At 34.2% G+C, this 14,274-nt stretch overlaps 1 protein-coding gene across 2 annotated transcripts in view; it reads right to left on the minus strand.

Annotated features, from left to right (window-relative positions):
• SEMA3C (semaphorin 3C) overlaps positions 1–13,990 on the minus strand; it is a 205,004-nt gene extending 191,014 nt beyond the window's left edge. Inside the window, exons 1-2 of one of the 2 annotated variants that reach the window (XM_047694856.1) lie at positions 13,626–13,990; positions 11,466–11,606 (exon numbers count right to left, since the gene is read on the minus strand). In XM_047694856.1, coding sequence (XP_047550812.1) covers positions 11,466–11,568 — 103 coding nt within the window. In that variant the 5' untranslated portion in view covers positions 11,569–11,606; positions 13,626–13,990. The remainder of the gene's footprint in view (positions 1–11,465; positions 11,607–13,625) is intronic. The other variant, XM_047694855.1, reaches the window with a different exon arrangement.
• Between the last annotated feature and the right edge of the window lie 284 nt (positions 13,991–14,274).

Genomic DNA, 14,274 nt, shown 5'->3' on the forward strand with positions numbered 1-14,274 from the left:
CATAGGCATTCTGTAATAAATGACATAAAAATGGAAATCCTCCAAAAAGTGAAAAGCACTCTGCAACAGTAACATTTCACTACAGAGTTCTCAAAGGCAGTTAATTCCCACTTAATAAGGAGGGAAGACTGAAGTGATAGCTTTGGAGAAGCATGCACCTTGGAAATGTAGGATGAACTTGCCATCTTTTATAGCTCAGCACATTGTTTCGGGGAGAGCACTGCCCTAAAATAGCACACAGCTCAGCACTTAGCTCTGCCTTTTATGTGCCCTTCTTGCCAACTCATAGTCTGTGTCAGAAAATGTCTAACTTTTCCGTTCCTTGCTTTTAAATTTGTTTTCATTAGCAACAGTGGTCCTCAGGAATATATAAATGAAAGTACAGAAGGCAAAAGGGTGCTGGAAATTGCCCAAAGCTCACAGCTCTTTATCTCAATACTTTTATTTTTGACAGTAATGGAACTAAAACCAAGATGATAGTTTCTTATACCTTGTCACATAAAAGATATTGAAGAAATGGAAAAATGGAGCATATCTCAGTGCTCTCTTTAGTGGATGCTGCAATGGTATCCATAAAAAAGAACATTTTTAAATTTTTTTATTATTTTTTTTTATTTTTTTATTTTTTTCTTTAAGAGAAAATGTAGGTTTTATTGAACTTATGAAGACACTACTCTGATAAATTTGCACGGTTAGCTAAAGGGAATGAATAATAAATTTTCCTATAGCTATCCTTTGTCTTAGCTCGTACTTGCTCCCTTAGCCACAAAGGAAGACCTTATCTCCTGCAATGAAAGAAGAACATTCCACAGGAGTTAATTCCCTTATCCTCACCTTGATGAATCCAGAATTGAAGGGGTACTTAGGGATGGTATAGAGAGTGAATTTTATTTCCTTTATTTTCAGGAAGGAAGGATATTCTAAAAGAAAAAGAAGAAGTCTATTGTGACACCTTTAACATGATAATGTGAGTTTAACTGTGATTTTGTGAGTCTTAAAACTAATTCTAGTAGCATCTACTGAAATGGCTCTAGCTCTGGAGTCTGATTGCTGTGTTTTTGTGTGTGTGTTCTTTTCCATCCCTGTGACCTCAGGCAAGTGACTTTCTTGGATTCTCCATTTTATGAGGATAAAAATAGTACCTAATTCACAGTCTTGTTTAGAGAATTAAAAATAAAGCCTGGCACAAAGGCAATATTAATGTTAGTGATTATTATAACAAATACAAATAAATTATCAGAAGTACTTTGAAAAAACAGAAGACAAAATATCATACATCTAAGAAGAATGGAAAAATGCCTATCTTTAGTTCTAAGTATGTTCTTCAAAATCAAAATTGCAAAGAAAGGTATGTAATATATATTTTTAATCTATATATATGAATAACATCAAAATATTTGATCAATCTGTAAACAAATTTAAAATAAGCTATCTAAAGCAATCCGCAGATTCAACGTAATCCCTTATCAGATACCAACAGTATTTTTCACCGAACTAAAACAAATAATCCTAAAATTTGTATGGAACCTCAAAAGACCCTGAATAACAAGAGAAGTCTTGAAAAGGAAGAACAAAATTGGAGGTATCACAACCCAGATTTCAAAACAGAGAGTATGGTACTGGCACAAAAATAGACACATAGATCAAAGGAACATGACAGAGAGTGAGAAAATAAACCCATACTTATATGGTCAATTAATCTGTGCAAAGGAAGCAAGAATATACAATAGGGAAAAGACAATATCTTCAATAAATGGTGTTGGGAAAAATCAGCCAGCCACATGCAAAAGAATGACAGTAGACCACTGTCTTACACCACATACAAGAATAAACTCAGGATGGATTAAGGACTAGATGTGAGACCTGAAACCATAAAACTCCTAGAAGAAAACATGGGCAGTAATCTCTTGGACATCAGTCTTAACAATATTTTTCTGGATCTTTCTCCTCAGGCAGGGGAAACAAAAACGAAAATAGACAATGAGGGCCATATCAAACTCAAAAGCTTTTGCACAATGAAGGAAACCATCAACAAAATGAAAAGGCAATCTACTGTGGGGGAGCGTATGTTTGCAACTGACATATCCAATAAGAGCTTAATATTCAAAATATATAAAGAATTTAAACAACTCAACACCAAAAAACCCCCCAATTCAATGACAAATTAGCAGAGGCCCTGGACAGACCTTTCTCCAAAGACAAACAGATGGTCTAAAACACATGAAAAGATGCTCAACATTACTTAATCATCACAGAAATACAAACCAAAATTATAATAAGCTATTACCTCATACCTGTCAGAATGGCTAGTATCAAAAAGACAAGAAGTAACAGGTCTTGCCAAGGATGTGGAGGAAAGGGAAGCTTCGTGTACTGTTGGCAGGATTGAAAACTGGGGCAGCCTTTAGGAAAACAGTATGGAGTGTCCTCAAAAAATTAAAAAAATAGAAATATCATTTGACCCAGGAATTCCATTTCTGGGTATTTACCCAAAGAAAACAAAAACACTAATTTGAAAAGATACCAGCACCCCTATGTTTATTACAACATTATTTGCAATAGCCAAAATATGGAGGTTACATAAGTGTCCATCAATAAATGAAAGGATAAAGAAGCTGTAGTGTACACACACACACACACATACGTGCGTGCGCGCACACACACGGGACCATTACTTAGCCATAAAAAGGAATGAAATCTTATTATTTACAATAACATGGATAGACTTAGAGGGCATTATTCTAAGTGAAGTAAGTCAGAAAAAGACAAATGCCATATTATTTCACTTACATAAAACAAAACAAATGAACAAACAAACAAAAAACTGGTAAATACAGAAAACTGGTGGTTTCAAGAGAAGAGGAAGGTGGGGGGGATGGGCAGAACAGGTGAAGGAGATTAAGAGGTACAAACTTCCAGTTATAAAACAAACAAGTTACAGAGATGAAAAGTACAACATAGGGAATATACTAAATAATACTGTAATAACATTTTATGGTGACAAATGGCGACTACATTTATCATGGTGAGCAATGAGTAATGTATAAAATCATAATTGTTTATACATATCTATGGATAATCATGGAATAGACACACTTTTTTTAGGGAAGTGCTTTGGCGAGATGACTGAAAAAACGCAGAACAAAAGCTCACTCTTTTAATATCATATCACTGGAGCATCCCATCCTTGTTTGTAGTTGCAGGAACCCTGTACCTTTAGAAATGGCTTAACATCACAGCATCATCTTTTGGCAACAGAACTAAGCTTACTGGAATTTGACAAAACTCACCGAGAGCAAGAATTACTCTTTTTATGAGAGGAAAATAAGAATTTTCAACTTTTATCCAAAATCTTTAAAAGAACACATCATTGTAACGTATTTCTATCCTAATACTTCTCAAGAGACTTTCCTTGCTCTACTTAAAACTTCTCTAATTCAAGACTATGAAAGAGATTTTGTTTTATTTGGACTACTAGAATCTTATACCAATATATATTATAGGGAAAAACAGACATACAAAATTTCTTAGCAATTTCTTCTCATCTTCTGTTCTCAGTATAACAGTTTTAACTGGTTCTTTATATCACAATTCAGTGCTACTCTACTTAAAAGTCTTTATGATTTAGGTGATGTCCTACTCACACTTGTATTCATCAATCCCTTCCTGATTTCAAAAACACTCTCACAGGGGGAAGAATGCAGAATTTCTTACTCACAGCAGCATGTCTTGTGAGTTTGATTTTATTAAATATGCAGGTGTTCTTAAAGATGTTTAACTGACATTTAAGTGAAACTATCAGAAGGGGAATTAAAATAAACTGCATCAACACAGATTTTCCCAAGAACTAAATATTTCAGAAGATTCAATACAATCTGAATGAGCTTTCCCCAAGATTAATGGAGAAATCAAGAACAATTGGCTTTATTTTTATCTCTTGGGCAACCATAAGAGAAACTGTCTTCAACAAATGTGCCTTGTAATGTTAATGCTACCAGAGTCCATAAAGAGACAATTTATTATTTTGAGTTTATTGTCCAACAACAATTCATCAGCTTTCAGGTTAAGCTCACTAGTTCACAGGGGTCCTTTTATTTGTCGTTTAATTAAGCTTCTTGTCAAATGAGGCAGATATTAAAAGATAAAAGATGTTTTGTAAAATTCCATCATCTTTCATTTATATACTATCGATGACCTGGAGACTTTGACAATTTTATTAATGAAAATTGAGCACCGAAAGAAGGTAAAAAAGAATCACAAAGTAAATCACTGAAAGAACTGATAATCCTATGCAAGCTTAGTCTCTACACTTCATATGCTTGCTTCTCAATAGAACTCAAACTGACATTTTTATGTTTTTAAGCCACCATCATACACATGTAAATGTAAAACTCAACCCTGAGTCAGAAAATTGGCAAATATAAGGTAAGGAAAAAATGTATCCAAATGGTAGAAATCTTTATAAAGTTTCAATCTTTTAACTGTCATTTTCCTTTTGAGTTTAAGGTAATTAGTCGCAGGCTTCAATGGAGTGGGGGGCAGTTTAGTAGTAGGGACTCTTTACTGTTCTAATGAACACAAGCAAAGAATTATTAGCAATCACAAATAATTGACTTTTCTGCAAGGCATCTAACTATTGGTGAATTTATTTTTGAGTTTTCGTGGCTCTGTAAGTGCTTTATATATTTCCACGGCCACCCTGATAACTCAAGAGTTTTGAACCAAAGGAAAACTTGAAATAGAACCAGACTACTGCCTGTTTGGTAAAATGATATACAGGCTTTTTGAAGCCTATGGGATACTGAGTGCATCCTACTTCTTTATTGTATTTTGGTTTGGGGTGTGTGTGTGTGTGTGTGTGTGTGTCCCAGGCTTGTTTACCTAAGAGAAAAGTGATGAGGGATGTGGGAATATCCTACTTCTTTATTTCAGGATATTATGTTTCTAGATCGAAAACCAAGCAAATATAAACGATAATCTAGAATTTATCAGGATTACTTAAAAAAAAAAAAAAAAGTCTGACATCTTAGAGGTTTGTACTGGACAGATAAAACATGTTCATGGCTGAATTATTGCCTTTAAGGTAACAGAGGTGGAACTACTATTTAATTTTGGATAAGTTAACTCCTGAATTAGAGTTGATATCCAATCTTACACATAAACAAGCAAGAAATTTTGCTGTCAGTAACTTAATAATACTCTTTAGTTCATATAAGATCAACTAAATAAAAAAAATCTTAATTAAAATAAACTTTAGGATCTATTCATTTCTGTACAGAAAATGTATTCCAAAGACCAAGTATCCTCAGTAAATTTCAATTTACTCAACAAAGGAAAAGGGGGAAAAAATCTAATATACTATTTAACAGCCATTACTTTAGGAGTATGTTTATGACCTATGTTTGGTATTTTTATGAATATATTTATATTTGTATTTTATTTTATGGGTATATTTATACAGATATATTTCATGTCATGGTACAGAAGTGGGTCAGAAATTACCCTACATGCCCTCCACATTCCTGATGTTTTATGGTATTCTTAAATGTTCCAAGAGTGGCAAATAGTTGTCTAAAATTTCAAGCCATGCACTGTGCCATGATAATCATAAGAAGTAAACTAAGTAGGTAGGGTTCTTACTAAGTTCAAGTTTATCATGAAAAACTGGACTTTAAAAAAATAGAATCTTAAATAATGCATTTGTGCATTACTTTAAAAGTCTAGACATATCTAGACATGCTAGACACACTAGCATATATAGATGCCAACAATATTAAGGATTAAGGCAACATTCCTGACAGGTCACCAGTCAAGGCCCTGTGGAAGTATGAGGTCTCTTCCCTTTAATATAGAAAACTAGGCTTCCAATCAAAACACACAAAAAACTCTCTGAAAGAAAACATCTAAAATTTATAGAGATGAAATGTCTTTTAGAGAAGAAATAGATAAAGAGATTTGAGAATTAACTGGAAAGAGTAAATATAAAAGTTGAATTCCCAGACTATGTTGAATCTCTAGTGTATAACATGGGAAAAGTTGGGAAATAGAAAATATTTGACCATCAGCTATGTACCAGAATACGAGTCTAAAGCTATCTGTGCAATAACAAAAATTCTTCTCTCACGGTACTTGTATCTTAATGCTAAGATGAAGAAATTTTGGATCTACCTAGTAACTGTTCATTGTTTTAAATTAACCAAGATTCATGATGAAAGACTGATGTAGAGTACTAAGGCTCTATTAGTTGGGAAGGTAGAGTGGTTAGAAGTATCAAAATGTACATTAATTCAACATTTATTGAAAAATAGCAAGTGGCAGTCTCCACACTAAGTGGAGGGGAAGTAATTATAGTACAAAAGACCATAGTTTTACCCTAAAGGAATTTATAAATACTAACTCTAATGTAAGTCTTTGTGTATTTTAATAAGACATATACTATATACTACACGACACAATTTACAAATTTAATTCATTTCATTTTAAAAAGAGTTCTGTGTTATTCTCATTCTATAGATGATAAAATTCTAGATTAGAAAGATTAAGTAACTACCCCAATGTAGCATCTCCAGAAAGTAGCAGGGAACTATGATTTAAAAACAGCTCAATATGACTTCCAAATTCATGAATTTTTAAAAATTGTTTGTTTAGTTTTGTTCTCTCCCTTGCCCGGGTCCTTCCTACAAAATGTTTTTGAAAGCATTGAAAGGAATTATTGTAGAACACTTCCTCAAAGGAGATGATATTATAAAGCAAAACTAAGCTTAGACATCTTATAAATTTGGTTACTAAAGGGTCTTAGAGTTAAGTTAGCTCCCCAATTAACTGTTTGGGAGAACAAAGGTCCTGACAAAGTTTCAGAGTTAATTAGTGAAGAACCAAAGTTTGAAAATCCTGATATTCCATGTAAACACTGTTCTCACAGCATTCAAATGCTCACATTTTCACATACATCAAATGCTCACACTTTCACATACATCAAAAATATATGTTTAAACACAGTCCTAGTATTTTAATAAAAACTTTCTAGAGGCCACTAGAATGATGACAAACATTTTCCCTCTTAATTATAACTAAAATTTTGTTGGTTGGTATTTTCCATTATACAAAAAAGGTAGAAGTATTATATATAGACAAAAATACATTTTAGAACTCTAATTATTACCAGGAATAATCAGGGATATGTCAGTATCTAATAATAGAAATTTTAAAAAACGAAGTAAAAACTGATAGATCTGAAAAGAGAAATAGACAAATCCATAATTATAGTTGGAGATTCATTTTCTTTTGTCAGTAATTGAAGGAACAAGTAGAAAGAAAATCAGTAAGGATATAGAAAACATAACAAACCATCAACTGATTGAATCTAATTGGCATTAATAAAACATTCAATGTGACAAAAACAGAATATACATTATTTTCTTTGTAGGCTATAGTCAGTGCCATAAAGCAAGTTTTAATAGTTTTTTAGAGAACCTGAGGTATATTATGTATGTTCTTTGACAACAAGAGACTGAGTCAAAGACCCACAACATAAAGATATATAAAAAACAAATATCCTCAAATTACACAACATATTTCTAAATAACTTGTGAGTAAAATAAAAAATAAGGGGAGCAATTAGAAGACATTTTGAACTGACTGAAAATCAGAACACATTTTATCAACATATGCAGAACACTGCTACACAGTGTACCAAGGGAAATTTGTAGCATAACTGGTTATATTAGGAAAAAAGTTCTCAAATCAGTGACCTATGTTTCCATGTTAAGAATTTCCAAAAAGAAGAGCAAACTAAACACAAAGCAAGAAGAAATAAGACAATTTCATTTTAGAGCATATACCAAAGAAATATTAGACAGAATAATAATAATAATAAAAATAACAAAACCAAAGCTGATTTTTAAAAAGATCAATAAAAAAGGAAAAAGTTCATCTCCACATGGATCAGTCAGAACATAAAGGAAGTAGACACAAATTATCAATTCCATAAATGAAGTAAAGAACATTACTACAGATCCTACAGACATAGTGAGGATAGTAAGGTAATACTAGAGAAAACTTCATGTCAATAACTTGCATATCTTAAGATTCACAATCTGAGTTACTAAGTGAAAAAATAATCTTATTTTAAGAATCTGCCTCATTTTAAAACAGGAACAATACTTAACACATTTAACTTAGAATCACATTTTATATCTTTTAAAATATAGACAGTATTTCCATTTTTCTCAAGCTCAAAGACTTTTTGTAAAATGACGTGCAACTGATACCTATTATCACAGTGTACAGTATTTACTTCTGGCTTTGCAAAATACTACGTGCTAAAATCCCTATTGGATAAAGGCAAAATCATCTCAACAATGCTTTCCCTTGTATATTAACAAGCAGCACAAATTTGTCTATTGTACATAAGTAGCCTTGACTTTCCTTATGATCCTTATAGAGTCCAAAGATTTTCTGAGGAAAAAAAAAATACAATTACAATAATGCTATGAAATATGATTCTGTCAAACTGGATTTTTTCTTAATAAAAATTCAACTTAATCAAAAGCCTTTGCATGAACCTTATATTTATTTGAAAAGCTATTTGGCATAAAAATTAGAATGATAACAATTATAAAACGTAGCATTTAATAGGAATCACAGTTCTTTAACATTCAAGATTTAACTGGTACAAATGTAACTAATTAATAACATCTGAAGTACATTCTCCCAGAGGACTGATGACCATCTGGTTGACCTTGCACTAGATCAATAGAGAAGGCAAATCTGTAAATCATTGTTTCCCAAATGTTATCAGTCCATCACTCTACCACAAGAAGAAGGGATAAAACTTGGATGGGAGAAGAGCTCTCTTGTTTCACACATTTTTTTTTTTTAAAGATTTTATTTATTTATTTGACAGAGAGAGATCACAAGTAGATGGAGAGGCAGGCAGAGAGAGAGAGAGGGAAGCAGGATCTCTGCCGAGCAGAGAACCCGATGCGGGACTCGATCCCAGGACCCTGAGATCATGACCTGAGCTGAAGGCAGCGGCTTAACCCACTGAGCCACCCAGGCGCCCTGTTTCACACATTTTTAAATTGACTTCGATTGTTAACTGGACTGTAAGACAAGACTGAGAGGATTCTTCTGAAGTCCCATACAGAAAGAGACTGGCAGAAGACCGAGTAATAGTGAAGGAAAAGAATTCAAGACAAAAGAGTTAGGAGGCAAGGTAATTATGAGAGAATATAAAGAGGCAAATGACCTCTGTGTGATATAAGCTGATATTATTTTAATTTCTTCAGAATCATTTTCCAACTCATAAATTTTGGCTGAAAAATAGTGACAAATTTTGAAAGAAATGAAAGAAGTATATATCATATATATTTTAATTAATATATAGTCATGTATGTGTCAACTCTATAAAGTTCTATATTTTAATGTTAAGAGTAAATAATTTTGGAAGAAATGTAGTTACTCATTGTGATACACAGAAAAGTCGTCATAAAATCAATGAGAAACTTAAAATAATAAGAAATTTGGGAAAGGCACCTGGACAAAATGATTATGAATTAATGATTAAAATTTATACATTTTAACAACTGTTTTGTCCAAGGAATTTTTTCTATGATACTATGCCTAAAATATAGTTTACTGTAGGAATTTTTTGTATTAATTTAGAAATTATGGAATTTCATTATTTGTTCTCCCTGTTGATATATCTCTTTAAAACAAATTATGTGATATTCTGTTTGATTATTTCCTAGAAAGAATAAAATATTATAGAACTCTCAGATCAATAGCTTATCTTATCATGCTGTATTCTACATAGGTTATAAATTAAGGTAAGTCTTATTCTGCAAGAATCTGTTTTCAGTTTGAGAGCATTAAACATGGAGTATTTTAAAAAGCCCATCGTAACTTCTAGTCACTTTATACACAGCAGTTACTGTCCCACTTAGTACTGAAGTTTGGTTTTAAAAATTTATACTACTTAGGGGTGCTTGGGTGGCTCAGTGGGTTAAAGCTTCTGCCTTCAGCTCAGGTCATGATCTCAGGGTCCTGGGATCAAGCCCCCCATGGGGCTCTCTGCTCAGCGGAAAGCCTGCTTCCTCCTCCCTCTCTCTCTCTGACTGACTCTCTGCCTACTTGTGATCTCTATCTGTCAAATAAATAAATAAAATCTTTTTAAAAAATTTTATACTACTTAATTTCCTCTATAAAAGATAAACTGTAAAGTTTTCAAATAATGGACTTGATGGATTATCTTTTGAAATTTACACATTTTGAGTTAATTTTGGGGTAAAAAAAATTTTTGGTTAGTTTTGATGTAACAGAACAAGTTTAGATATCGAATCTATGAGACCACTCCATCTTCCTATGTATATTGAGAGAAATATAGAAGAGAAATATTGCACTACTACCTAATGCTTTTATTTTTTGTTTGATTAGATATTTCCTAGTTCTCAACTTGAAAGAAAAGGTATAAGTAGACTGATGCTATAGTAATTAAAAAAAAAAAAAAAAAAAAAGACACTTCCAAGGGTCTGGGAAAGAAAGAAAAAAGATACCCATTTGACTGCTAAGTGTCAGTCATCTGTCTTTGAAATTCAAGATAATAAAGCTTTTCAAAGACATGCTATAGAAAGGTCTGAGAGTATACTGTTTCTCAAGTAAAATGAAAATATGCTCAATGACACTAAGGTTTATACAAAAAGTTGAAAAAAGTAATAAAGTAATAAACTAAATAACCCTGATTGGCAAGATGATTTTCTTGATCCATTTTTTATTCTTGTCCAATTAGCATGGACTGACCAAAGTCATCCATCTAGAAGTTGTTTGAATTATTTAGATTAAAACTCATGCATACATTTGGCAAACCATTCCCTCAGAGGGTCTTACACCTTTTATGTTTGAGCAAATTTGAAATCACATCCATTTTCCTAAGCTTCTGAAGATAATATTTGTACACAACAGCAATTAAAAACATATTTCCAACTATTCTTTTAGATCCTTTTCAATTAATTAGGAGATTTTGCCAATCTCAGGAACTCCTCCTTTTGGAAATGGAAGGAGCACCATTTGAACAACATATGGAGGAACCAGTTTGGAGGGTAAGACCAAAATTTATTAAGAAAATTTTTAAATAATTAAGCCTACATAGACCTCTCTGCTGATAAGGATTAGCACACAGCGGGTGCTTCTCAAACACCAGGTGACTAGAAAGTAGATACTTCAAAACAGGAAGAAAATATTTCAAGCATTTTCATCGACAAATACAATAGAGGGCTTTTTTTCTATGAACCAATAATTTCAAATAGCCATGTCATCCAAAAAAGCAGTCCAGTAAATATTTTCAAAATTAATCAATAGTCGATATTTTACTATCTTTAATTTAGTATTAATATTTGGATCTGAATGTGAAATATTAAAAAAGTTTTCAAATGACATTTTCCCATAGTATTTATCAACTTTCTTACCATCAAACGTTAAATAAACTCTTGCTTGGGGCTGAGACGATCCTTTTACACAGATAGAACAAACAAATACTCCAACCAACATGAAAACTGCCCGGAATGCCATATCTTCAGATTTGCAAGTTAGTATCCAAGGGAAAATGCCTTTAAAAGAGAGGTAACAAGTTTGTCATATTTCATTTTACATTTTAGGAGCACACCTGTGCACATACTCAGAGATAACACACAAAAACAGCAATCTAGACAGAGCACCTTATTCACAGAAGACATATCTGAACTTTGACAGTCATGCAAACAGTAGGAGGTGCTCTTTGCTTCTTAGATGTGAAAATTTGGATTTGATTCATTTGTATCTGGAAGTCTTTGGGAGAAAAGAAACTGCTTGCTCTTCCAACAAATAATGCTAATATTAAAGCAGAACAAAGCAGCCAGGAAAAAGGTATTGGTTCCCAAAGAAAAACCCAATATTTAAAGTTGATCTTCTAACAATCACTGAACATTGAAAAGACTTGAGAATGGTACCAATATGTATTAGTGGATGAAAATTTCTCTTCCTACCATAAATATAGTAGTAGCAGGAAAATGCCACATGAACATTCACGTGCACCCACTCACTTCCATCCTCATTAGCTCTTTTGGAGTAATCATCTGAGATGATGTTTTTACACATAAATATATGTGTGCTCAATCCTTGACCACTGAAATCACTCAAATTAGTTATCTGACAATTTATACAGATGATCATGCAGCTGTTAAATGATGCAGATGAGGTAACCATGGACTAGTGCCAAATTCAAACCAATGACTTAGTGGTGAACAATCCAGTGAACTATGTATCCCTCAATGCATATTTAAAATAAATCAACTAGAAAGCAGGCTGTCAAAATTCCAAAAGATAAATCAGAGAGAAAAGCATTACCTTTTGAGACTGTAGCTATAACACTGATACATGCTATTAACTAATGTCTGAATACCAAGGAAGATCAGGTAATGGGTAACTAGAGAGTCACAGCAGCTCCACTGGCCACAATATGCAAAATAAACCCAAGACCATGAAAGAAATCATCTAATTTTGAGTCCGATGTAATTATACAATAAAATGACAGAGTTTAATCTAGAAATTTATTTTTACAGGTTACAATAATTCTCATCTTCACTATTATGTGTCTTTTAATATTAAAATCTTAACATTATTTTATTTAATAAAGGCCACAAGAAATTGAAAAGACTGCCTCATGAACACAGAAGAAAAAGCACAGTTAAATTAAACATGCCTTTTTAAACAATTTAAACATTTTAAACAGTTGATTTCCTAGGTGGTACATATGTTATGAGACACAGAAACAAAAACTGTTTGCCTCTTTTACCACACAGATGGAGGAAACCCTAGAGATGTTTGTGTTGGTAATTTTCAAATGAAACAGTTTCTTCCTGCTTCCACAACCTCTTCACCTTGTCATCCCTAAATTAACTTACAAGAAAATTGATTTTATGGGATAACTTTCCCTTAATTTGCTCCCTGGTTTTGTGGCTTAAGGGTTTAAAAAAAAAAAAAAGGCTATAAATACGACTAACCTTTGTCTCTTTATTAAGGAGGCGGATAATATTTACACATTTTTACATATTGCTATTATTAGTATTTTATCTGGTATGTCTCACCAAAAGTAACATATGCTAAAAATTGCGAAGAATAATAGTGGAAATGAAATGACAAGTCAAATGAAGTGAGTATACATAGCAATGTGATTTCAAGACTACCTGGAGATGAGAAGTGAGGGAAAGCCAAGGGTCTTACACGTGCGTCCCCCCGCAATATATTATAACTTCCCTTTAACTGAGACACTTAGACATGCTGCTTGTTTTCACTTCTACGGATTCAACACTAATAACATGCAGGACAAGGAATTTTACGTCCTCTCGAGCAACCCTGCATTAGAAGGCACTGAAATACTCAACTTTAAACTCGCCGCAGGTGTCATAACCTAAAGAAACAACTTAAGCAGGGCTCTCAGCAAGGGAAACACTGCCCTGACAAACTGCATGTGCTCTTAGGAAAATGTCCAGACTTGAGCACACCGATGTGTAAAAAAAAAAGTCGGTACACGGAACCAAAAGTTATATTTTGCTAAATCTGTAATGCCGAAAATAATGAATCCAGCTTACCGAGATGGGAAGAGATCGGCGCGTAAAAGTCATCAATTTGCTACCGGTGTGGCTCCGCGTGTCTCTCTAGTCTTTTTCCCAGAAGACTTTAATTTCTAGAGCGTCCCAGCGGTGAAATTCTTTCTTCCCGGTCCTCTGAGTTTCTTTGTAAAGGAATCCTGAACGTCGCAGTGCTGTGGCACCCGGAGCCCTACTCCGCGTCGCTCAATCAAGGACTTCGGAGTGAATGGAAAGTGGCCGGGCACCGGGGGCGAGCGCCCGGGTGTCCGATTACAGCGACGCGGCGCGCGGGTCGGGCTGCCGGGGCGCACCGCCCAGCCGGCTAGCCTCACCCTCCCAGCACACCCGCTGCATCTCCGCCGCCGCGAGGCCCCACCCAGAGCACGCCCGCGAGAGGGTGGCAGGGAGCCCCAAGGGCGGGCGGCGATCCGCCCGACGGGCGGGGCCGACCCCAGGACTGGCTGCCGGGAGATGCAGGAATGCGCGCTGCAGGCCGGAGGACCAGCTCGCTAACTCTGCTCCTTCCGCGGTCCGCGGTGGAGTGAGCAACTCCTAGGGTGAGCTCCAAGGATTTTGTTACCGGCAGCTCTTGGAAGGCATTCAGGATTTGCTTAGCCGTAAATATCAAAGTGCAAAGCAGTTTTTTTCC

This window comes from Lutra lutra, chromosome 11, assembly GCF_902655055.1.
Source record: "Lutra lutra chromosome 11, mLutLut1.2, whole genome shotgun sequence".
Classification (NCBI taxonomy): domain Eukaryota; kingdom Metazoa; phylum Chordata; class Mammalia; order Carnivora; family Mustelidae; genus Lutra; species Lutra lutra.